Source organism: Danio aesculapii, chromosome 24, assembly GCF_903798145.1.
Source record: "Danio aesculapii chromosome 24, fDanAes4.1, whole genome shotgun sequence".
NCBI lineage: Eukaryota > Metazoa > Chordata > Actinopteri > Cypriniformes > Danionidae > Danio > Danio aesculapii.
In genome coordinates, this window is record NC_079458.1 from 18,147,142 (window position 1) to 18,173,113 (window position 25,972).

The 25,972-nt window shown below is 34.3% G+C and overlaps 1 protein-coding gene across 4 annotated transcripts in view; it reads left to right on the top strand.

The window, feature by feature from the left end:
• The window catches only part of hnf4g (hepatocyte nuclear factor 4, gamma), a 29,119-nt gene extending 3,552 nt beyond the window's left edge, over positions 1-25,567 (top strand). The window contains exons 2-11 of one of the 4 annotated variants that reach the window (XM_056451191.1): positions 1,686-1,857; positions 8,716-8,884; positions 10,738-10,832; positions 12,199-12,305; positions 16,988-17,146; positions 19,716-19,803; positions 19,886-20,038; positions 20,113-20,349; positions 22,297-22,407; positions 25,056-25,567. In XM_056451191.1, the coding sequence (XP_056307166.1) occupies positions 1,731-1,857; positions 8,716-8,884; positions 10,738-10,832; positions 12,199-12,305; positions 16,988-17,146; positions 19,716-19,803; positions 19,886-20,038; positions 20,113-20,349; positions 22,297-22,407; positions 25,056-25,189 (1,380 nt within the window). In that variant the 5' untranslated portion in view covers positions 1,686-1,730 and the 3' untranslated portion in view covers positions 25,190-25,567. Of the gene's footprint in view, positions 1-1,629; positions 1,858-8,715; positions 8,885-10,737; positions 10,833-12,198; positions 12,306-16,987; positions 17,147-19,715; positions 19,804-19,885; positions 20,039-20,112; positions 20,350-22,296; positions 22,408-25,055 lie in introns of those variants that run through there. The other 3 variants (XM_056451190.1, XM_056451192.1, XM_056451193.1) reach the window with 3 other exon arrangements.
• The last annotated feature ends 405 nt before the right edge of the window (positions 25,568-25,972 follow it).

The window sequence follows — 25,972 nt, forward strand, 5'->3', positions numbered from 1 at the left end:
TTTCAAGTGAATTTAAACCATCTGTTCACAGTAAATGATAATGCTTGTAGTGTAAAGATGAATTGCATATGATTATTTACAGAACGAAGACTATACAGTGTTCTGAAATTGATTATTCAATTTCTGTGTACTGTTAGACTCCTCAGAAACCCATAAAGCACTGTCTTTCATTGCAGTAATTTCCCAAGTAGATCACTGTACGTTATCTGGTGAAATTGCATTCATATTAACAGAGTCAAACCTTTAAAATACTAATACCTTGAAATACAGCTAGTAAAATTTTATGTACTGTCGGCTTGGGCGGTATCCAAATTTTGATACCGTCAAACCTCCTCCCTATTTTACCTCGGTATACGGTATTACCGTGCATAATAAAGAAAATATGATGTAAGGCTCAGACAGCGTCACCAAACTGTTTGCTTGTGCCTAAACCATTCAAAAACTGAATACCGTATATGCGACCATAGGTTCGCGGTCACCTGTTTGTCTTTTTCGTATTAGAGATCTGCGAGGGACGCTCTCTCTCATTCACACACACACACAGACAGCACCAAGCCAGCGATGCACAGATCACGCTCTCTCTCATTCTCACACACACACACACACACACACACACACACACACACGCACACACACATACACACACACACACATATAAACAGCATCCACGTGCTCCCGCGCCCGTTCAAATTACACCAGACTTACCAACCGCACTTTATTCTGAAATTTATTCCCCCACCACAAGAAATCTGGTCGGGTCCTGCGGTTCCCGCGGTACAGCAGCAGAAATGCAGACCTCTAGTTCATATTTACCAAGTCTCCCTTCTCGTTCGGTCAAAACCCGAAATACTGCCAAGCTGCAGGGATTGTGTTCTTTTTCGAGACCAGGTCACTTGGTGCACGACTCGCCATCTTACCTCACCTCTCTCTCTCTCTCTCTCTGCTCCACACTGTCTCGTGATGACAGTCACGCGTACGCAGTTTTAGGCATTAAATAAATAATATTTAATATTTGATACTTGTCTCCTTTATAAGTGCATTGTTTTTATGACGGTATAACGGTATTGAAACTGACACCGTTGCTATTTTTGGATCCCGCAGTATACCATATTACCGTATTACCGCCCAAGCCCAATGTACTGTCATCATGCCAAAGATTAATTAAAACTATTATGTTTAGAAATCATCTTTCCGTTAAACAGAAATTGGGGAAAAATATTTACAGGGGCTAATAATTCAGGAGGGCTAATAATTCTGACTTCATGTACAGTATGTATAGCAGAAAAACACATATGAAGCATAGAAATACCTCACTGATTTACAACAGAAGTTCTGTTTGTTGAAATGCAAGTTCCTAGTTCTCCTGTCTGCGTTTATAAATGTATAATGCTGCTATATTTTAGGTATGACATGACACATTACTTTATAAGAGTATCGCTTTACCTGAGAATAGGGCCTGTTTGTTGGCCTGCACAAATAAAACCTTCTTGTTCCTTTCTGGAACAAATGGAGAATACTATTATCTCTTCATCCTTCTGATAAGTATAGGATAAGGCGAGAAGAGATAAGTTCTGCGCAAAAAGGTGAGGAGTCTTGGCCAAGGCTCCTCCCTTGTCTTAGAAGATGACAAATCAGCATTCTGAAGAGATGGTCAACCTAAGGCTGCCCTCACTTCTCTCTCCCAGAGACACTGTCCCAGGACGACTTTAAGTAGAGATAGCCAGGCAGGGATGAAGTTTTCTCCAACTCCTCTTCCTAAATCCTTGTTGGACATGGATGTAGCCAATTACTGCGAGGGCCTGGACCCGACCTATAGCACACTAGGCTTTGAGAACGCAGAGGTGCTTTATTGTGGGGGTGAGTGTTGCTCATTTTCTTTCTAAATTATGAATTTCTTTAAAGGTGTGCAGCTTGGGTGTGTGATTATTCTACTTGAAGTTTGTGTTCGCTAGTGTTGCTGATTGAATGGTTGTGTTAATTTGTCTTGGTTTGACAGTGCCGTGCGTGTCTGGAGCGGACGGATGCCATGTCATGGCTGTTTTAATAGCTGTCTGAAGGGTCTGGAATGATTTGTTCCAGCAGAATCATTTACCTCAAGCTAAAGGAGATAATCGTTAGCTAGCTGTTTTGAAAGTCTTTCCGTTCGGTTTAAAATTCAACTGAGGTTTTCAGTCAAATCCTGAGAAAAGAGTACTGAGACTTAGGATTAGAGATTGAGTTCTTTGTGAGTTGACAGTTTTGGTGGGGAAAACAGGGTATTTTAAGTGTAAGTTTTAGGTATATTTTGTACGACTGCTATGCTAAATCAGACCGTTTGCCCTGTCGTGTTACTTTCTACTTTTATCCCCCCAAAATGTTAATTAGCAAAGGGATGTCACCCTGGGGCATCATGGGAAATGTCTAGCTTTTAAACCACGGCCCTTTGGGAGATACGTGGCTTGGATCTTTAATGACTTCCGTCATCTCAGTCTGATGTGATTTATCCAGTTTGGTTCTCCATTAACCTAAAGCTGGATTAAAATTGCTGAAGAGATTTTTTGGTTATCTTTACAGTTTTTACAGCACATCTAAAAAGTGAGATAGAGAAAGGCCATAAAATGCCTGGAACAGAAACTAAAGGTGAACGCTCGCTCTAGGATAAATATTTCTTTGGTTGAACTTACAATACCAGTCAAAAGTTTGTGGTCAGTAGGATTTAATAGTTTTAAAATAAGCTTTTTCTTTATTTATTTAATCAAAAATGCAGTACAAATACAGTAAAATTATGAAATGTTATTGCACTTTAAAATAACTGTTCAAAAGTAGTTTATCATTTAATTTAATCATTTATTCCAGTCATTTTTGTGATGAATTTTCAGCTTCTTTACTCCAGTCTTCAGAATCACATGATCCTTCAGAAATCACTCTAATATTAATTATTATTATTATTATTATTATTATTATTATTATTATTATTATTATTATTATTATTATTGTAATGGTAATAAAATCAATTATGACTGGAGTAATAATTTCATTTGAAACTATATACAATAAGAAAGCAGTTATTTAAATTTTTTTATAAATATTTAACAATTATTAACATTTCATAAATGCCTCCTTGATAAACATACATTCATTTTCTTTTCTGCTTAGTCCCTTTATTAATCCGGGGTTGCCACAGCGAATGAACTGCCAACTTATCCAGCACATGTTTTACGCAGCGGATGTCCTTCCAGCTGCAACCCCTCTCTGGGAAACATCCATACACACTCATACACCACGGACAATTTAGCCTACCCAATTCACCTGTACCGCATGTCTTTGGATTGTGGGGGAAACCGGGGCACCCGGAGGAAACCAACACGAACACAGGGAGAACATGCAAACTCCACACATAAACGCCAACTGACCCAGCTGAGGCTCGAACCAGCGACCTTCTTGCCGTGAGGCGACAGCACTACCTACTGCGCCACTGCATCGTCGCCTTGATGATCAGAATAATAAAAAAATAAAAAAATAAAACTGACACCAAATTTTTGACCGGTAGTGTAGTTCAGATTTTTTGCTTTAACTTATTAAAAAACATTACAAAAAAGTGTTGAGTTGATAGAACCCAATAAATTTATGTCTGTGGCATGACTAGACTCAATATTTTGCAGTTAAATGCTTGTCAAAATATCATAAATGTGGTAAACTACTATTGTACACTACTCAATCATACTTACCCAGTCCAGTAACATGCAAAGCATGCTGGGATCTGCCTAAAACACAAGTGTCAAATCCAGCTCCTGGAGGGCCACAGCTCTGCACAGTTTAGCTTCAACCCTAATTAATCACCTAATCAAACTAATTGAGTCCTTTAGGCTTGTATAAAACCTACAGGTAAGTGTGTTGGAGCAGGGTTGGAACTGAACTATCCAGAGCTGCGGCCCTCCAGGAACTGGATTTGACAAACGTGGCCTAAAAGAATGAAAGTGATTAAGCGAATGGATAGAATAAACTGAATAAATCTGATTGCATTTAAGATGATTGGACATGGTTAAAATTAATTTGCGGCAAAAATCAAGCATTGCATTAGCACACTGTAATCTGAGCAAGAAGCAAAATTGCTTTGAGCTGATTTATGCATGCATGTTTTAATTTTCATATAACATGTACATGGCAAAAATACATTTACAAAAGTGATTTAATAAACAGCATATTTATTGCAAGTGAAGTCTTTTTTTATGAAAATGAAATGTCAAAATATGGGTGATTATTGTTACATTGTCATCCAATAGAATTTTTTTTTATTTTGACATGGCTTACATAATATATAAAAGAATAAATAATAAATTCAAAAATCTTGATCAATGAATTCTATCTCTGAATATACCTTACAATATTTTTTGGCATATAATTATTGTTACAATGAAAAACTTGTTGTCTTCTGTAAATCATAACAAAAAATGTACGATTACAAATCATAAATAAACAAATAATTAAAATAGGACACATTCTAGTGTATAAAACTGTAAAAAGTATTTCATTTTTTTCCTAACCTCTAAAGAACATTTGAAAAATATCAATTAGGGCCGCACAATGTATTGTTTCAGCATCGATATCGCAATGTGTGTGTCCGAAATAGTCACATTGCAGAATCTACAATGCTGAGAGATTATAGTTGATCAGTATAAAGGTTGATAATACATGAGATTTTCAAGTAATTACAAAGTATAACCATAACAGAGTGAATCTTTATCATTTGTGTGTGTTTTAAAGGATTTCAGGAGTAATTTAAAACATTCGGTCTCAAAAATGTAAAACATTTGTAAGTTTAATGAAGAATAATTTTACTGAATTATTAATACACTGAAGACTATATTATAAGACTATAGAATATAAAATATTTTTTACATTTCATTCTTTGATTTCTGTACTTCAATACTGTAAAGCACTGTTTCTTTTATCTTTTACTTTTTTTCTATGCTCAATTGTAATTAGTTTTGCTTGCAATTTCTTTATTATTTTCATTCATAATTCAAACCCTTACAAAACCCACCCAATCAATCTAAATTATGTAGCCCCCCCCAAACCCCCCCCCAAACCCCCCCCCCCCCCCCCCCCCCAATAGAGCAGTTCAAGCCACCTGGTGTAATTGTATTCATATCGCAATATGTTTCAGAAAACAAAATATTGCAATGTTAGATTTTTCCAATATTGTGCAGCTCTGATATCCATATCCAATGTCTCATCCATATTCTGGAAGTCAAGGATCAATAAATCTCTCTGGCAACCAATAATTCCCAAAATATCTTGTGTCCTGAAGTTTTGAAACTGAATAATGACAGAATGTGTACTTTTTGCTAGAAGTGTCCCTTTAATTAAACCCTTAAAATCATGAATCTAGTGAAATTATTTGTCAAACCACTGCCTGGTTTGAACTTTTCCAGCACCTTACTCTGAAACTCAGTCCTTCAAAACACACCGCAGGATGAAATTGCTTCTGTGCGTCCACGTGTGCCCTTTGCGCTCGAATGATGTTTTATTCTGAAATGAGAAGGAATCACTTTGGGAATACACTGAATCAGAAGAGATTGCTTTCAAGCCACATTAACATTTATCCATGAGATGTCAATCTCCATTGAATATCTGTCTATGCGATAAAACAGAGGCTAATCCTAATTAAGTCTGTCCTACAACAGCAGGAGGCCTCAATCAGTCTCGGCGCATAAAAGGCTAAAGTCCCCTGCCGCATTTCTTTTGTTGAAATGTTATGATTTTGGATGCACAAAGGAATGATTGATTTTTCATCCTGGGCTATATGAACAGAAGGGTGCTGCTCTCTGTTGCATTAGAAGGTCTTTTAGGATGAGCATCCTTTGTTCACTTATGCAGAACTCTTCCTCAAATTCTCCTCATTAGCCGTAATGATTGAGAGACGCGACTAAAAAAGACCTGAGGTTTGATAGACGTTTCGTTTATTAGCCTGGCTTGGATTAGCATGCTTAGCTTAGTAGCTGCAGTACAAAAAAGGCTGGGTTCCACAAAATCAATTTGTGTTGGGACAACATGAAGGAATTAAGTTAACCTATTAGTATTTACAATTTTAAGTGGATTTAACATAAAACAATTAAGTTGTCCTAAAAGAAAACGAGTGAGGGAAGGATGGAGTGTGAGATTGACAGGCGATCGGTGCAGCGGCAGCAGTTGATGTATCTGTCCATTGTGGTAAAGAAGTAGCTGAGTCGAAAGACAAAGTTCTCGACTCTCATCTATGGTCATGAGCTTTGAGTCATGACCGAGAGGACAAGATACAAGTGGCTGAAATGAGTTTCCTCCACAGGGTGGCAGAGCGCACCCTTATAGATGGGGTGAGGAGCCCTGTCACCTGGGAGGAGCTCGGAGTAGAGCCACTGTGCCTCCACATTGAGAGAAGTCAGCTGAGGTGGCTCTGGCATCTGTTTCAGATGCCTCCTAGACGCCTACCTAGGGAGGTGTTCCAGGCATGTCCCACCGGGAGGAAGCCTCGTTGAAGACCCAGGACACGGTGGAGTGAATATGTCTCTCCGATGGCCTGGGAACGCCTCAGGATCCTCCTGGAGGAGCTGGAGGAAGTGTTTAGGGAAAGGGAAGTCAGGGGTTCTCCCTTGAGACTGCTGCCCCACGACCAGGCTATGGAAAAGTGGATGAAAATGAGAGAATGAGAGAATGAATAAAAGAAAACTCAAGAATAGTGTTGATTCAGCTCATTTTAAATAAGTTGTTTGAACAAACAGCAAGCGTCATTTTTGAGTGTGTAGACGCTGCAGGCAAAACCAGGTTATACACCTGTCAATTTTGACAATTTAAAGTGTTGTTTTCAGGCTAACCAAAAACAAAACATTTCAAATGACACTTTCAGGTGTTTCTTATATCACACTTTATCTGATTGTATCTAGATTTCAGTTACAATGCCTATATTGTAAAAATGTTTCAACTCTAGTTTGAACATGCAGCAAAAGTTATTTTTTGAGTATTTTTAGAGGCTGTTTCCTTAATATACAACAACAGTAATTATATATATATATATATATATAATTATATAATATATCTATCTCCTTCACTAAACCATAAATTTTACTTTCAGAATACATAAACCAAACTTTGTGTTTTCTTTGTTTAATCTGCGTTCTAAACGTTCTTACAGAGGGATATGTTTATACAAATTGTAATAATGCTGATTGAATACAATGTTTCATTCTGCTAAAAAAGTTTGAAATGTGTATTTATTTTAGTTCTGGGCAAAGATTAATCGTGATTAATCACATCCAAAATAATGTCAAATCTGTCTTTGAAATTCATATTTTTAATGGGAAGCTATGCAATATTATATTTGTGCATATACATTATATTAGTCAGTTTTGAAGCCAAATCGGTAGCTTATCTAACAAAATAACTTACAGTAACGTTCCAAAAACTAGTACACTCAAATTAATATGTTATAGAAAAATATTAAATACAATTTTAAAAAAGAGGAAAAATCAAAAGAAAGCAAAAAAAAAAGAAAAATTTTGTTGAAATTTTGTTTTAAATTCTTTTAATTTCTAAATATGTTTGGTGACTAAAATATTATTTTAATAAATATATTTGTTTAATAAATCTGTTTTGTTTAAATGCACCAAAATACATTGCCTATATTTACTGAGAAATTGATGAAAAAATTAATTTTCAAAATGTGGTGTACTCAGTTATGCTGAGCACTGTATGTGACTTTCGAATTTTGTGATTTATGTTTATTTATGCTTTTGCATTATGGGACCTTCATCTCTCTTCTGACATTTTTTAACCCCAAAACATTGTAAAAAGTGACTTTTATTAACAATTGTAATAGTTTAAAGTGATATGTTGTCTGTGTTGGGGTTGTATATTATGGTACAAAAAGCTTGTAATAAACTGCCTCTACATTTACTGTTATTTCACAGATTTATTACGTTGTATATTATTTCTTATACATTATATTATTTCAAACTAATAAAATGTCAATGAAAGTCACTTTTTTTAAACTGTAGAGAATTTTCAGCATCAAAAGTCGACAGAGAAAAGATTAACTTCCCATAATGCAATTAACTACTGTAAAAAAATAGAAAACATGAACTATGGAAACTGTTCATTAACAGATATTTTTTAAAGTGTACACAGTACACACACTTTTAGGACACACACTGACAATTATGTCAAAACAAACTTATATTTTGGATGCAATTAATTTTGCCCAGCACTAATTATTTATATTCAGTATATATTCATAATTATTGAGTGGTTAAAAAAGATTCCTAAATTCCCATCTGTAAAAACCTTTGACATTATTGGGTCAAAAATGACCCAAATGACCCAAAAATGAAACCTTAACTAATTATAAAGTTTTTATACTAGAAATTAGTGCATATTTAATCAAATAATGTTTAATTTGCATATTTAAACATTATATTTTATACAAAAATGTTTGCACTTCTTATTGGAAACAATCAAATGGGAAAGTATAATGATAACTATTAGTCAGTTAGCCGTTTTTTACCCAATTAACCCGCAGTGTTGTCTTAACATTCTGAATGAATAATTGACACGATTGTCCATTTGCAGTGATCACCCATGTGATTCATTGACTCGTCTTCTGAACTGAACAGTTGTCAAACTGTAGCCAGAGCGTTCAGGTGGCTATAACAGTGTGTGTGTAACGCTTCCAGTCCTGAGTGTGTCTGTTGTTGTTGACAGAAAACATGCCGACAGAGCCCAACATCAGTCAAGGAGAAAATGGCGTGAGCTCCAACTGCGCGATCTGTGGGGACAAAGCCACAGGTAAACATTATGGCGCCTCCAGCTGTGACGGATGCAAAGGCTTCTTCCGCCGCAGCATCAGGAAGAGTCATGTCTACTCTTGCAGGTACATGCACACTAGAAAAAATGTCCAATCTTTTTGATGTCAAAACAGAAAATGCTTTTAGTGTTATTTGAGTTCACTGAAAAATATGATTAATTGGATTTACTACATTTTTTAAGGTTAGTGGTTGCAAACACAGAATGGCCATAATGGGCAGAATTTCAACTATTTTTTTTTTTTGTTTAAATAAGCTCAAATGAATTGTTTGCCACCACTTACCTTAAAAAATGTAGAACGTTTTTCATAGTTTGAGCTGAATGAATCTTGATCCCAAACAAAATAATAAGCCAGAAACATAACAGTCACTGAAATAAAGATCAAATTATAGACTTTGAATAGACTTTGAATCCAAACAGAGAATTTTTTCATGTTCCATAATTCATTCATTCATTCATTCATTCATTCATTCATTCATTTTCTTTTCGGCTTAGTCCCTTTATTAATCAGGGGTCAAAAACATATTAAACATGTAATGAAATTTGTTGCCTGAGCCTGACATATACAGTTAAAATCAAAATAATTTAACCCCCTTTGAGTTTTTTTTTTTCTTTTTTAAACATTTCCCAAATGATTATCAGACAGTAAGTCTGATAATATGTTTTCTTCTGGAGAAAGTCTTATTTATTTATTTCGGCTAGAATAAAAGCAGTTTTTATATTTTTAAAAAAACATTTTAAGGTCACTATTATTAGCCCCTTTAAGCTATATATTTTTTCGATAGTCTACAGAACAAACCATCGTTATACAATAACTTGCCTAATTACCCTAACCTGCCTAGTTAACCTAACTAACCTAGTTAAGCCTTTAAATGTCACTTTAAGCTGTATAGAAGTGTCTTGAAAAATATCTAGTCAAATGTTACTTACTGTCATCATGGCAAAGATAAAACAAACCAATTTGAGTTATTAAAACTATTATGTTCAGAAATGTGTTGAAAAAATCTCTTCGTTAAACAGAAATTGGGGAAAAAATAAACTGGGGGGCTAATAATTCTGACTTTAACTGTATAACTGATTAAACATTTCTATTGGCATCTGACATTATCAGGATGGTTTTATCCCTGTAGGTAGTATAATGCAGGTTTAATGCAATTCTCAGCCCCTTTTACTTGTAAATAAAGAACACACAAACAATAATAATAACATTTAACTTTTAATATTTAATAATTAAGTACCTTGAACTGTATAATGAATCCTCTTAAAAACGATAATAGCAAGCCTCTGCTCTCATCCAGGATGACTTCTTCATGACTAAAGAAAGAAATGTTGAGATCGTTAACTATAGTTACATACTATTGTAGTATTTGTTAATATTTTTATGTTTGCTTGCTTTTTTTTAAATAAAGATTTACATATATTTTATTTAAATAGTTTCAGTTAAGTCAAGAAATAAATAAATGACTAAAAATCACTGATGTTTTTTACTGATTACATATTGTCCCATTACTGAGTGTCTGTTAACCTAAACTAACATAAATGTTTGCATGAGCGGTTCAGTTTGATTTAGGATTGAGTGGCTTTTATAAGTCAAATCAGTTAAAAGACTCACAAATCATTTATTTGGGTTATTAGTCTGACAAGTCATTTGACTAGTTCACTGAACCATAAACCATTAATTCTGTCAAATTCTCCAAACTTACAGAGAGAATTGTTACATTTTAATTTAAAGGAGTAATTAAATATTCAATATTTGGAATTTTCAGAGTCAGAGTAAGATTCAGTTTATTTTAATTACCAGTTCTAATGAAAAACAAGTTACCAAAAATCACTAATAATAATATTTCAGGCATGTATTACTGTCAATTTAACATGGTGTTTACCAAATTCTATTCTTAACTTTATTTTTATTTGTTTTAGGTTTAATCGTCAATGTGTGGTTGATAAAGACAAAAGGAACCAGTGTCGCTTTTGCAGACTTCACAAATGCTTTCGAGCTGGAATGAAGAAAGAAGGTAAACATTTTGCAGTATACCTGTATAGATGCAATATAGTTTCCAACAGATAGCATGGAGTAACAAGGAAGAGGGAACTCAAGAGAGCAAAATGGATGATGCCATAAAACTTGCCCTGATTACACAAGGATGTTTAGTTTATTGGATGTATAACCTTGGCTTGGACTTTTATGATGGGCGATCATGTGCTATCCAGCTCCCTTTTCCGTGCAGACACGTTGTTCAGAACTGCGCTCAGTTAAAGTTTTACCTCTCGCTTAAGCTTTGTTTTGCACGCTAGTCCTATATCTGTTCATTTGCTCAGCATGCTTTCCTGTTATTAGATATATGTTAGAAATATATTTAAGAGCTATTTCAGTAACATCTGAATAGTACATTGAATAAAAAGACTGTGATAAATAAATGAAAAAGTAAAAATAGTGTTTTTAATATTTGTAAAAAATAAGCTAGTTAGAATTTGTAGAATCTTTATATTTATATTATATTTAGATTTTCATACATTCATTTTTGATGAAGTGATTTTAAGCTCTTTTGTTATTTATTTATTTAACTATTTAGATAATGTTCAAAAAAAGAAGAATAAAAATAAAAATCACATGCAAAAAGAATAAAAAGGACACGCAAAAAGACCCAAATAAATATATATAAACAGTAGAGAAAAACTATTTCCATAATAATAAATAAATAAAAGCAAACAGTGAAATAATTACATTCTCATACGGAAAGATTTATTATTTAAATAATTATTTTGAAATAGAAATGTTTTAAAAACTATATTTTAAAAACTATATAGCCAAAACATAAATAGTAGATACAAAATATATATAAAAATACATAAAATGTCTATTAAAATATATATTTAAAAGTGTATATATTTAAAAAATGGTGTAACCCTCACCAAAATGGCCAAATAACATTTACTAAGACATAATATAAATATATAACAGGTTCATATTACTTAATATTAGCTAATAGTACAAATTAACTATCAATAACTAATAATCAGAAGCATATTTGTTATAACATGTAAATATATTTTGTCAGTGTTTATCTGTTACTGTGGTTCATGTTATCTACAGCATATAAAATTCTGTTGGCTTGCAAAATGTCCTAAATCGTTGTTCATTGTTTGTCAAAAACATAACTTAATATCATATTTAAGGATGTTTAAATACATTACTATGAATGAATCAGTTTTCCCTGTGTACTCTTATATTTCTTGACTGTGTGTGTGAGGTTTTCTGTAAATAATAAGCTACACAAGCACACCCATCTTCTTGGCTAATCAGTAATAACTCCTGACTGTTATTAGCTCACTAATCAGCAGGATTGTTTGTGCTTGTTTTTTTTTTCTCTCGTTCTTTAGCTGTTCAGAATGAGCGGGATCGGATCAGCTCACGGAGGACCATACAGGACTCACATGACCTACCGCCGATCACAGCCCTCGCTCATGCTGAAGCCCTTTCACAACAGGTAAACCATCCTGCCAAGGTCGAACCAAACACATATATGCACAACAAAAATAAATATAAGAGAAACCACAAACAATCATACTGTTAGGAGCTCTGCAGCATTTATTGCCATTCAGCAATGAATCATTGCTGTGATTGTCCTCTTGGAGTGTTTTAAGGTTAGACTGTGCAGAAGAGTATGGTAAATGAATATAATGAAACTAATATTTAGCACCATACTTTCACAGTTGATTGATTGCATGAGGAAGTACGGACTTTTTCATATTACATAATAATAAAAAACTAAAAGAATTCTGTATGTTACAGTTGAACTCAGTTGAAATTATTCGCCCTCCTGTGAATTTTTTATTTATATTTATTTCACTTTTATTTTCCAAATGATGTTTAACAGAGCAAGGATTTTTTCACAGTATTTCCTATAATATTTTTTCTTCTGGAGAAAGTCTTTTTCATTTTATTTTATCTAGAATAAAAGCAGTTTTTATTTTTTTGCAATATTATTAGCCTCCTTAAACAATATATTTTTTCAATTGTCTACAGAACAAACCATAATTATACAATGACTTGCCTAATTACCCTAACTTGCCTAATTAACCTTGTTAAGCCTTTAAATTGCACTCTAAGCTGAATACTAGTACCTTGAAAAATATCTAGTAAAATATGATGTACTGTCATCATGGCAAAGATAAAAGAAATCAGTTATTAGAAATTAGTTCTTAAAGACCCTCTATTTTGCATTATAAAATGTCATATTTTGGATTTGGGGGTCTCCAACAACAGGCTGAAATGCATGCAAGGTCAAAAACATTTTCATTGTCTTGTAATATGCATTTATTTTTACCTAATTATCTCAACGACTCTCATATGATTTGTTTAGCCATTCGTTATTATAATACGGAGGAAGAAGAACTGGTCCATATAAACTGCAACAGTTACTGACAAAGTCTCTGTCAAAGTCTGACAAAGTCCCATACATAATAGTTTCTGCTGCTTTTTTAATAGCAAACGGCCAGCAAATCCTGCATTGCAGTGTAGGTTATTGTATTAAAGGGCACCTATGGTGAAAAATCTACTTTTCAAGCTGTTTGGACAGACATATGTGTAGATATAGTGTATAGACCATCATATTGGGGTGATATAAACTCACCCAGTCCTTTGTTTTCAATTTAACAACATAAAAACGGTGGACCAATTGGAGCGGTTTACAGATCGACCGAAACTTCACGTAGGAGTGCGGTCCCCCCGCCCACCAATATTGATTGACAGCTGCATATTAACATGTCTCGGTAGTCACATGTATAATCATATCAACAAGACAGGACGTGCGCAAAGCAACCGGGAATAAAAGGTCTGATCAGCTTGCTAGGATCATCAATCATCATCAAATGTGATCAAGAGTGAGTTTACAATGTTTAAAATGTTTTAAAATGTGTGTGTGTGTAATAAATTACAGCGATTTACTTTAGCTTTACTTCATCAGCACAGCCGCGTGTCAGAACAGTTATAAAGGAAGACGCTTCAATCCTGGTTTGTGGAAGTTAAATCAGCTTTATTTTGTAAATTAACATAACAGATATCCATACAGCAGTGGAGATTAACCTGTATCCTGTCACATTTGCGTGCAAAAAGAGTGCAAACCTAAACTCATGCGCTGTCTGTGTGTGCGTGTCTGCGCTGTGTGGGCGTGTGTGTGTGTATCTGTGTGTGTGTGTGTGAACTTTGTAACAACATTGTGTGTGACTCATCGCTGCAACTCCACAACAAATGCATCAAATACTCATTGGTAAAGTTCTTACTGTAGTATTTCTCACAAGCATTATGTGAGATCTTCTTCCTTTATGTCTGTCTGTTGTTTGAGGCAGCTGTCGGAGGAGATTAAGGCAATTTTAACCCTCAGCAAGGAGACAATTGCGGTGTCGGTAAACACTGCACTGTATGTAAGGTGTATGTACAGTATATAGTGCTGCTGAAGTGGAGATTTATTGCTGTGTGCAGGCGGAAAAACTCATTTTGAGAAAACAAGACTTTGCAAAACTGAACAAGAGAAAACATCAAACATTAGCTCATACTGTAATAATTGAAACAAAAATAGATCAAATACCAAATGTATACATGAACAAATGAAATAAAAATGAACAGATGTTTTATTCCAGACTGCAATACAATTAGAAGTTTAGAAAAAAATATTTGTAGCTTAAACCACAGTGAGAGAGAGATTGATTAGTCCAAAAGTTCAATAAATTGACCTCAAAAAGCTGAGATCTTTCCTTTGGAGTTAGTCCTCAAAAATCTGAGTTTCCCCTTCTGAATAACAGATATCATGTCTATAATTCAATTCCAGAAGTATAGGGGTAAGGATGACTTCTAGTTCTTAAAGGGATAGTTAACCCAAAAAATGAAGATTCTGTCGTAATTTTCTCACCCTTTACTTGTTTCAAACCTTTTTTTCTTTTTAAAATACTTTATTTATAAGCCTTTTTATAGATTTGTTTCAAACCTTCTTGAGTTTCTTTCTTCTGTTTTGAGCACAAAAGAAGTTATTCTGAAGAAAGCTTTAACTATTAACTTCAATAGTATTTGTTTTTCCTACTGTGGAGCTCAATGGTTACAGGTTTTCAGCTTTCTTCAAAATATTTTCTTTTCTGTTCAACAGAAAAGAGAAACTCATAAATGATTAGAACCAAATAATAAACAGTGAGTTAAAATTCATTTTTGCGTGAACTATCCCTTTAAACACAAGTCTTTTTGCCATAAACCATGCCCTGCATTAAAGATAGTTGTAGTGTAGTAAAAATGTCTGCTATGAGAGGCTAAAAATGGCAAATTTAGCATATGGTGAAAGATGTAAGCCAGTCAAATATCCTTGACTAAAATCCAGACAATAAAAGCATAAGCAACTGGATCCTTTGCTGTTTTTGCACCTGTCGCACATTGGTGAAAAAGAAAGGAAAACTTTTTATGCAACCTGGCTTTAGTGTAATACAAATAATGAACAACTTTGAATTGGATCAGTTGATTCCTGCTGTATCGTAGCCAAGCACTTATCCCATGTAATTTTGGAGAGCTGAGTCCCTAGGTCCCATTTAAAAGTACCTTTTTTGGAAATACATGCTTTACCCTACGTCTCTGTGTTTGACTGTAGATTCTAGGTTTAATGAATGCTATGGAGCAGTATGATGGTGTCTATGATTTGTAATTGAGTATATTTTCCTCAATTATCTTTATGTCTTTACCCAGCAGGCACACAACATCATAAGATGTTAATATTAGGTTAGATTAAGGTCATGACGCCAGGTGACCAAAATTCAATGTCTAGCCAGCGTCTAAGGACAAGATTATTTTTACGTCCAATAACAATGTCAAAATACGTTAATATTTGGTTGTGTTGGAAAGTGACCTAAATCCAATGTCTGATAGATGTCATAGTGGTAACGTCCACACAACGTCAAGGTGTAACATGATTAGATGTTGATATTTGATTAATTTTAGGTTATGTTGGAAAGTGATCAAAATCCAACGTCTGATAGATGTCATAGTGGTAACGTCTACACAACGTCAAGGTGTAATATGATTAGACGTTGATATTTGGTTGATTTTAGGTTGTGTTGCAAAGTGGCCAAAGTCCAACGTCTGATAGCCACAGTGGAATGAACCACTAACTTATCCAGCACATGTTTTACGCAGCGGATGCCCTTCTAGCTGCAACCCATCACTGGGAAACATCCATACACACTCATACACTACAGACAATTTAGCCTTCCCAATTCACCTGTACCGCATGTTTTTGGACCCACGCGAACACGGGGAAAACATGGAAACTCCGCACAGAAAAACCAACTGACTCAGCCGAGTGTTTTGAGAATGTGTTTTGGCGTACGCTCACTTTTAGAAAGGTTTCTATGCAAAGTTTGAGTAAAAACTAGTCCATTCAGTCCATGTACATTAGCTTTTAGGTCATTTACTGTATACTGTATGTTAATGTAAGTTATTTTGTGTTTTAATGCATGATTTTTTTGGATCTAATATTAATTACTCATTTTCAGTAGGTGATCTGTACGACAAGCCCAACCTTCTCGTGGACGTGTACAAGAAGGACGTGTATCTGAACCTTACAAAACATATTCACAGCAACATATTTTACATTTCATAAAATTGTAGACAGCGGCCTCTAGTAGATATGTCATCAGAAAGTGGAATGAAATGTACCTCAAGGAATGTATTTTATATTTCGCTAAAATGTAGACAGTGCCCTCTAGTGGGTTTGTCATTTGAAACTTGCAACAAAACATAGCCCCAACCAACACATTTTATGTCTCACAAAAATGTAAGGCATGGATTTTCCAATGAGTCTGGGATAAGAAATACAGTAGATTGGTTGTTTAAGCAAATGTGTATGGGTTTAATGCTTTCTCCTGGAGATAAATCAACAAAAAAATTAACCAGTAACAGTTCTGTTTAAAGAAGGAAGAGTTTCATTACAGCGGCTCTGATTAAGTTCTGCTGGTTAATAATGACAATGAGAGATAAATTTGCTTTCTTTGAGCATCAGTCGGTGTCATCAACATTTCTAATTATCTGCTTGAATACCTATGGCAATTTTCCTCCGAGAGAGGCAATAGTCTGTGTAAAAGCATTTTTTTGGAGGACACGGTAAATTCAGCTCTTCTTTCATCTGTCTCTCAGCAGATCACGGCCGCCAGTCCAATGGGCCCTGCTGATGTTTCAGAGAAAAAATCTGCCACTATCAGTGACGTCTGTGAGTCTATGAAGCAACAGCTGCTTGTTCTGGTAGAGTGGGCTAAATACATCCCAGCCTTCGGCGAATTGCCACTTGATGACCAGGTAATGGCCGTTGGAAAGCAACACTGGCTGTGCTAATTGGGGAGGCCCTTGGGTTAAATTGCAGGGCCGTTCACTGAAGCTCAATATTTGCTATTCACATGGCTGACTCAGTTTAGCCTCCATTTAACATGCTGTCTGTGTTGCTTTCAATTTTTTTCTCTTGTGCTTATTGTTATCAAAAGCGCAGAACCTTCTGATGGTTCAATATGGACTTAAATGACAAAAAAATAGCGTTTAGTATATGTTTATTAGCTTTTAGGTCATTTACTGTGTAAAGTATGTTAATGTACTTCAATATTGTATGTCTACATATTATTAGCAGTGTGTTTTATGCATGAATTCTTTGGGTCTAACAATAATTCCTTATTTTGCATGTATGATACAATTTATTTGCACCTGTGGTCAACTAGTGAGTCCAACTAGCCCCCTTTGGGCAACTAGTGAGTCTAACTAGCCCCCTTTGTGTTAAAACCAGAACTACAATATGTATTTCTAAAAATCATATTTCATTCAAATTATTCATATTAATATATTTAAATATATTGTATATTTATATAATATTATGCAAATTATAATACAGTTAATACAGTATATATATATATATATATATATATATATATATATATATATATATATATATATATATATATATATATATATATATATATATATATATATATATATATATATATATATATATATATACAGTGCCCAACATAAATAGGCACACCACATTTTGAAAACTAATATTTTTATCCATTTCTTAATGAATATAGGCAATATATTTTAGTGGATTTAAACAAAACAGATTTATTAAACAGTTATATTTATTAAAATAATATTATAGACACTGAACATCTTTAGAAATAGAAAGATAATACATTTAAATTCATGCAAAATATTGTGAAAACCATTGCAAACCACAAAATTTAAATAAAATGTTACACATTTTTTTGTTTCTCTCGACTTTTGTTTTTTATACATTTTTTTACTTTATATTTTTCTCTAACATATAAATTTGAGTGTACTTATTTTGGACCGTTATCGTAAGTTATTTTGTCAGATTAGCTCCAGATTTGGCTTTAGTAGTGACTAATCTAATGTATATGCACAAATCTAATATTGTAATGCTTCCTTTAGAAATTATTATTGTAAGTGAAAGGTTTGTGAGGGGTCTACTCATATATGTTAAGCACTGTACATAACAAGTAAAATAAAACATTAATCATTCAAATATTTTATATAGAATTATTACTTTTATTTTAGCAAGGATCCAATAAGAAACAATAACTCTAAAACAGTTTCTGTGATCGTAAAATATTACAGTATTATTGTTTTGGCGAGCATAAGAAAATGTAATGTATTTAAAGGTGCAGTATGTAAGTATTAACACCCAGTGGTTGAACTAGGTATTGCACTCCTGGATCAAAACAAACGCAAGCGCAGGTTGCTAGATTGAGGACAGGAGTGAGTGATTTAAATCGTGTTCTAAATAAAAGTAACGACACATGATAGAAGGAATATTTTCCATATTATAAGGAGTTTTTGTCCTAACCAACACGTCGAATTGATACATGAGAAACGGCTTCTATTTCTCACAGGTGAACAGCAGAAAACTATGACAATGATCACCTCAGGTACACAACATGTGCTTCATTCAGTGTTAAATGCTAACAATATGAATTTGAATGCCATTTTACATCACATTTATTGCCATATACTGAAAGCAGCAGCAGATAGTTCACCTCACATCTTGAAAAAAAAAAAACTGTTTGAAATTGAACTTTAGAACTGTGACTCAAAACATATGGTGATTCAGCATCTACATTTATTAATGTTAAAGAGGTTTAATATGGATTAATTAGATTATAAACATTACCATTTCGTGAGTGAGTGAGTGCATATTCTGTGCTTCTGAATGGCTGTATTTAAAATGATAATTTCTGGTGCAAACAGCCAAATTGCTCACTGCGTATCTCGTCATGAAGCGTGTTGTTAGGACATATGGTTAACCTTACAATGTAACCTGTTTACGCTCATAATATTTTTATTATTTGCTAATGAATAACCTCATGTGGAACTGAATCTGCGTCTCTTTTCGGAGTCTGCTACTGTCCACCAGAGGTCGCACTTTGGTCACGGGTGCATGCTTTCAGAGTCTTTCTGACTGAATGAATGAAATATGCAGTTTTCCACCAAGGCTAGCCGGGGTACTGAAATATAAATGGCTAAACTGGCATTTGGCAGGTTACAATTACCAAAACAAATACAGGATTCCGGCACGAAGAAGCATATTATCTGACTTCAGCATTGTTTTTCAGATAAACAAGTATGTTTACTTGGCATCTTTCTTAAATATCTGCCAACCTATTATGGTATTTTTATGCTTTAGAAGAGTCAAAAACATACATACAGCACCTTTAAACCCCTACCAATCTCATCTTGCCAACTGTAGTTTATATTTATTCTTTAATATTTTGTTACCACATATCAGATTTACATTGTATTTAAGTGTTTCATATTTTAGTTAACAGAAAAAAAGATGAACCAGGCCTCATTTTTCTTCCAGGTTAGTTTATTACGAGCTCATGCTGGCGAGCATCTTCTGCTTGGTGTGGCTAAGAGGTCAATGTCATACAAAGACCTCTTGCTTTTAGGTAACTTCTAATAGAAAAAGTAATTATACTATAAATAGACAGACTTCAAGTTCTCATCTGTCATTAATAATTTTCCATGAAGGTAATGGCTGTGTCATCCACCGAAACTGCCCTGAGCCGGAGATAGGCCGCGTATCTAACAGAGTCTTGGATGAACTAGTTTTACCTTTCCAGGACATCCAAATCGACGACAATGAATACGCCGCTCTAAAGGCCATTGTATTCTTCGACCCTGGTACTTTATACACAAATCATAAAACAGCCAATATGCATCACACATGATACTAACTCTGTTATTTGAACTTCTAGACGCCAAAAGCTTAAGAGACCCATCTAAGATCAAGGCGATGCGCTATCAGGTTCAGATGAGCCTGGAAGACTACATTAATGACCGGCAGTATGATTCACGCGGGCGATTCGGGGAGCTTCTGCTGCTGCTTCCGACTCTGCAAAGCATCACCTGGCAGATGATTGAGCAGCTACAGTTTATCAAGCTCTTTGGTCTGGCTAAGATTGATAACCTGCTGCAGGAGATGCTTCTCGGGGGTGAGTATGAGGCGGAGCGGAAAAATGCTTCATGATCGGTTTTTAAATTAGGTAAAAGCAGGTGGTTTTTCTGCAACGTACCGTATGCATTATAATAAGGCATATTGTATGAAACTTTATGTGAGCAAAATGATGCATGTGCACAGGGGTGTAGTGGACATTTTAAAAGTGGGGGGGACAGCTCTATGAAATCCAAAGGTTTACATTTTTAATCACCTGTTTCTAAATGGTCTGTCTCTAAAAGTATCCCCTTCGTCCGCCCCGGTTGCTACACCCCTGCATGTGCAGTATTTGCAGTATTAGTAAATTAAATTACGTTTTTTAAAAACATTGAATAATAGCTTAATTACTCAATAAGTCATTTAATTTATTTAATTTTAATGTCATCTCCCATTTCTTTGTAAATATGTTTACTTTAAAATTGCTTTTGAATTTTGACATGGTGTAAACAACAGATTTATTTCAATCATTACAGTAAGTAGACTTTTCTTTAAAGGGATAGTTCACCCAAATCTGATAATGTACTCGCTATTTACTCGCCTTCAAGTGGTTTCAACCCTTTATGAGTTTCGTTTTTTCTGTTGAACACATAAGAAGAAAATATTTTTATGAATGTTAGGAACATGTTATTCAACAGTGCTCCAGGTGTCCCGAGTTCAAGTTCCAACTTGTGGACTTGTTTCCCAAACAACGACATAGCTCGCGGCTGAACTATCATAGTACGATGCATCGTTGGGGAAAAGAATGATGTAGTGACGAGTGTTTCCCAAAATCCCATAATTTTTTGTGCAAATTATTGTTTTACATGTACTCGCATTTTAAAAAAAACAATATTAGTTTTGGTAAAAACTTGCACTCGTTTTCCATATTAATTGCAACATATGTAAGCGACACACATAAGACCAAAATATATTTCCTTCACATATACATTCCTTTCCTTATACATTTCTCAGTAAATAACCTACTATAAATTAAAGCCATTTTATATATATAAATATATATATATATATATATATATATATATATATATATATATATATATATATATATATATATATATATATATATGTTTTCACACGCTTTGGAGACGTAACATAGCCTAAATTCTGCTTTTAAATAATAGTTCACCTACAGTATAGCTTTCATCATGAGCCACGGCTGTGTTCAAAATAGCTAAAACTGTACTGTAAAAATACTTTGAAAGCAAATTACACCTAAGAGAGATGACTTTAATGCTTTTTTTTTAAATCATTCCAACTTTAAATGTTAGAATCTTTTAAATGAATAGAGCATATGGGGATAACTGGGAATAGAACACATCGAGGAACTATGCTTCTAACTACAGCTCTAGAGGTGTCGTTTGCGAATGTTCGTTGGAACGACGTATTTGGAAAATGCCAAATCAACGAACTATGTTTGTAACGACAGAACTTGCGACCCGTTTTCCAAAACACACCCCTGGTTCCTCTCTCTTCCACTTAACTTACTGTCATCCTACTGTCCTATCAAATAAAGGTAAAAATGACAAAAATATATCTTGTAAAAAAAAGAAACATGTTATGTTACAAAGTAGGGAAAACGGATTGTATGGAAGTCAATGGTTACTAGTTTCCTACTTTGCACAGAAAAAAGAAACTCAAACAAATTTGTGAGAGGAGAGTAACCTATGATATAAATTTGAGTTTTGAGTGCACTACCTTTTTAAATGGACTCTCTTGACATTAAATTATTTCATCCATTACAGACAAAATCACACCACAAGTTTTACATGTTAACATCTATGTGCAACGCATGAAATTATATAAATAATTTTTATAGACTTACCTGCATGTACAGTGCTAGGCTAGGTTTACATTTAGTAAATCATGTTTAGGAACACAGTTCTGAACATTTTACAGTGTTCATGCAATCATAGATTTGGTTGATTGATGGATTAATTGATTGCAGGTCTAACCACGGAGCAACCTCACTTACATCACAATGGTCACCCTCAGATTCCTATAACAGGACAAACTATAGTCATTAGCTCCATACCAGGACCTGCACATCCACAGATGGGTAAGACATGCTCTATTTTAATCATAGTCTATCATAATATAATCAGGATAATTATAGTCATAATTATATGTGTTTAAGTATCACACATCTGCATTGACGAGAAATAAATAACATAGCATTTATTTTAACATTTGACATTTATTTATTATTTTCGTTTCATAAAAATGTTTTAGTTGTTATGTTAATTAAAAAAAAATATTATGTTAATTTTTATTAAATTTTCACAGATGTTGTCCAAATCACATTGAATTTACAAGATGGTTAGGAATTAACAAATAGATTATCTGCTTTAAATGGCTGATCCACTATGATATAATATTTTAAACTTTAGTTGATGTGTAATGTAGCTGTGTGAACATAAACAACATCTCTGTTGTAAGACGTAAGACGCTCAAAGTTCAATGCAAAGGGAGACATTGGCTTTTACAGAGTTAGCTTAACAAAGCTTACATCGAACTATGTTTGGGGACTACAAAAAAATACATCGGGGCTAGTGAGATCACAAGGGCTTCAGGTTACGTGTATTCACCACGCGCAAACACCACGCGCAGCAAAGGGGCGTGGCCAGAGGCGCTGTAATGTTATAGCAGAGAAAGCTAACATGCCGGCCAAATGCTACTTTTTTCACAGAGCTTGTTCTGTTTCTGTAATTGGGCTTCCAAATGACACTACACAAAGACAGAAGTGCTTACAATTTAATATTAATTATGTTCCAGAGAATTATAAAAATATATAGCTAGCATTTGACAAAGGAGAACTTCCAGAATGTCTCTCAGTTCAGTGGATTCGGCTAAAAACTCCTCCAACCATAACAGACGAAGCTGTGGATTGTAAGCCACAACCTGTAGGTATTTTTATTTGTTAAAATTGATCTGTTACATGCACAGTTTCTAGCGTTAACAGTATGTTGTAGCAAGGACGTAAGCAAGGATGTAAACAACGGGAAATACTGTTTGGCACCGTTAACAATTTAACTACAAATTCATATTTATCTGTCAAACCGATGTAAACAGCCACAATCTTCAGTGACACTGCAGTGTCTCTATATGCGGCCGCTTTCTCTGCATTCTACATCTCAAATAACCAACTCGCAAAAAAATATGTGAACGTTTCATATTACTTACACAAGCTTATAACCCAAATTTATGTGAAAGACACTTGTCAGATTTTATTTTAGAGAGCAGGCGTGAGGTTCAGCTGTGTGTCATTTTCTGTGTGATTCAGGCTCAAACTGATACAGCTAACAGCTACTCTGACAAACAGTGTTTACACAGCGCAGAAGCACATGCTTGTAGGGGCGTCACTCTTTTCCTGGTGACGTGGAGCCAATATGCGAATTACAGCACATTATGTTAGCTGACCAATCAGAGCCTATAAAGGGCGGGCTTTTCGGAGGAACTAGGAAATATGACAGCCATTTTCATGTTAGCTGAGTAGCAGTATATAATCAAAGTAAGATATATGAAAAATAATGTGATTTTCTTCAAATGAAACATGAGCACACATTGCTTTGCATCTTATAAACATCTTTAATGTTTCAGTTAACCTTCGCGGAAATAAAATGTCAAAATACAGGTAAAATAATGTTCCATTTTTATATTCCTGTTAAAAGAAACAACAAATTTTGATCTTTACTAAAGAATAATTGATCATACAAAATGTTTTTCGTCTTGAAACAATTAAAAATCATTAGCTCACAAATTGATAAAACACAGTGGCTTGAAGGCATAAAATGGCAAAGGCATAAAATTATGTTTAATTACTATTTTGGAGCTGCACTGTGATCCTCAAAGAGTGTCTTTGTCAATAACAATGCCTGTGAATAATTATTTTAGTGGGTGTCTTCTGTAAAACTAATTAACATTTGTAGCAGTCAAAAATATGTAGTAGTATTATTTGCTCTGAAAAACAGCATTCAAATGTATGAAAAAAGGCATCACCTCTGACCTATATAGTTTTTAATAAATTGTTTTGTACTTAATAAATAAAAATCTTAATGTTTATTTTATTTCAAGTAGTTTTTAAAAAGGTTTTAACTGAAAATATAATAAACCCCATATTAAAATACATTGCTCGTGATAGATCAAGCTTTTAAACACAGTTGTGTGGCAGCAGTCTGTGAATATAGCCAGCTACTAATGGTAAAAATGAAGTAATTCTGTTTTTTTATAATCACACTTAACAAAAACAGTATGAAGGGGAAAGCCCCACCCATTAGTGATGATCTCTCCCTCATTAGCATAGACAGCCCTGAGTGAGAAGCAGCCGTCCGCTATTAAGTTTTTAGATAATGTCAGCGACTAAGAGGCATTATAAACATAGAGCTTTGATTTTCCATAGACTACCTTCTTCTGAGCTAATTCTTTTGACATTTTCATAGTTTTGAATATGCCACTATGCTGACACATGGGCATTTGTAGCTCCACCCTCCTTTAAAAAGAGTACAATCTCATTTGAATTTAAATCAACAGTCACCAAACCAAAAAAGGGGCAGCTTCATAGTGTTTTGAAAATTATTTGTGTGATATCTTGAGCTGAAACTTCACAAACAGATTTTATAGAGACATCACAGACTTTAAAATATTGTAACAATGGGTATAATAGGTCCTCTTTAAGTGCAATTTATAGTTTTTCTGTTTTTTTTTCAGCATCCCCAGAAACCCCTATTCCATCTCCCACTTCAGTACAGAACCAGGAGGCCTTCAAACCTTCCGGCAGCCCTGCTCTCCTGCTGCCTCCACAGCCCATGCCAAACAGACCCTCTCCGGAGCCCCCGCTATGAGTCTCCTCTTTAGTGCAGGTGTGTTTGTAGATGTGTAAACCCTTCCCCACCTCCAGCGCTTCAGAACTTTACAAACAAATTCCAAATTTGCTGTCAAAGTGGACCGTCATGAATTGAAAAGTGATTGTTTCGTTTAGGATAGTTGGAGAGTTTTAGGTTTTCTGCGGTTTCTGTTTATCAGCTGACTGCTGGTAACCTAGAGGATATGCATTTATTAATGACAAAATATTGTCAGTTACAAAACATTTTTTATTGTATTAATGAAAAGTAAATCAAGAATTAATTTATTAACAAAATTATACTGTAAAACAGTAAAGAAATGTTCATTTGTGGCCTTAAACACAATAAACAAATTAGTGCTTGCGTTGTTTTTATTAATGAATGGATTATTTGTTTGTGTGAATAATAACTTTTTATACAGTATCTTTAAAAAAGAATGAAATATTGCTTTTGGTGACCTGAAAACACAAAATTTGGAAAATGAGTTTCAGAGTGCAAGCTTTTCAATATCGTCACTACATGTGTTATTGTAAAAATAAGTAATACATGTATGTTTATTATACATGTATGTACATTATTAAAATGCTCAGGATACGGGTCCAGGATTATGGAAACCTCGGGAATAATGAAAAACAGACTAACATAAGCGTAGATGCCGTTCAAATTATAATGTCTTTTGAGAAGAGTTCCTGGCTTAATTTCTCAATGAAGTAACCATGTTTGTAGTCATTTTTGTGCATAAATGACAGGATAAAATACAGTGTTAAAATAAACTAAAGTTCA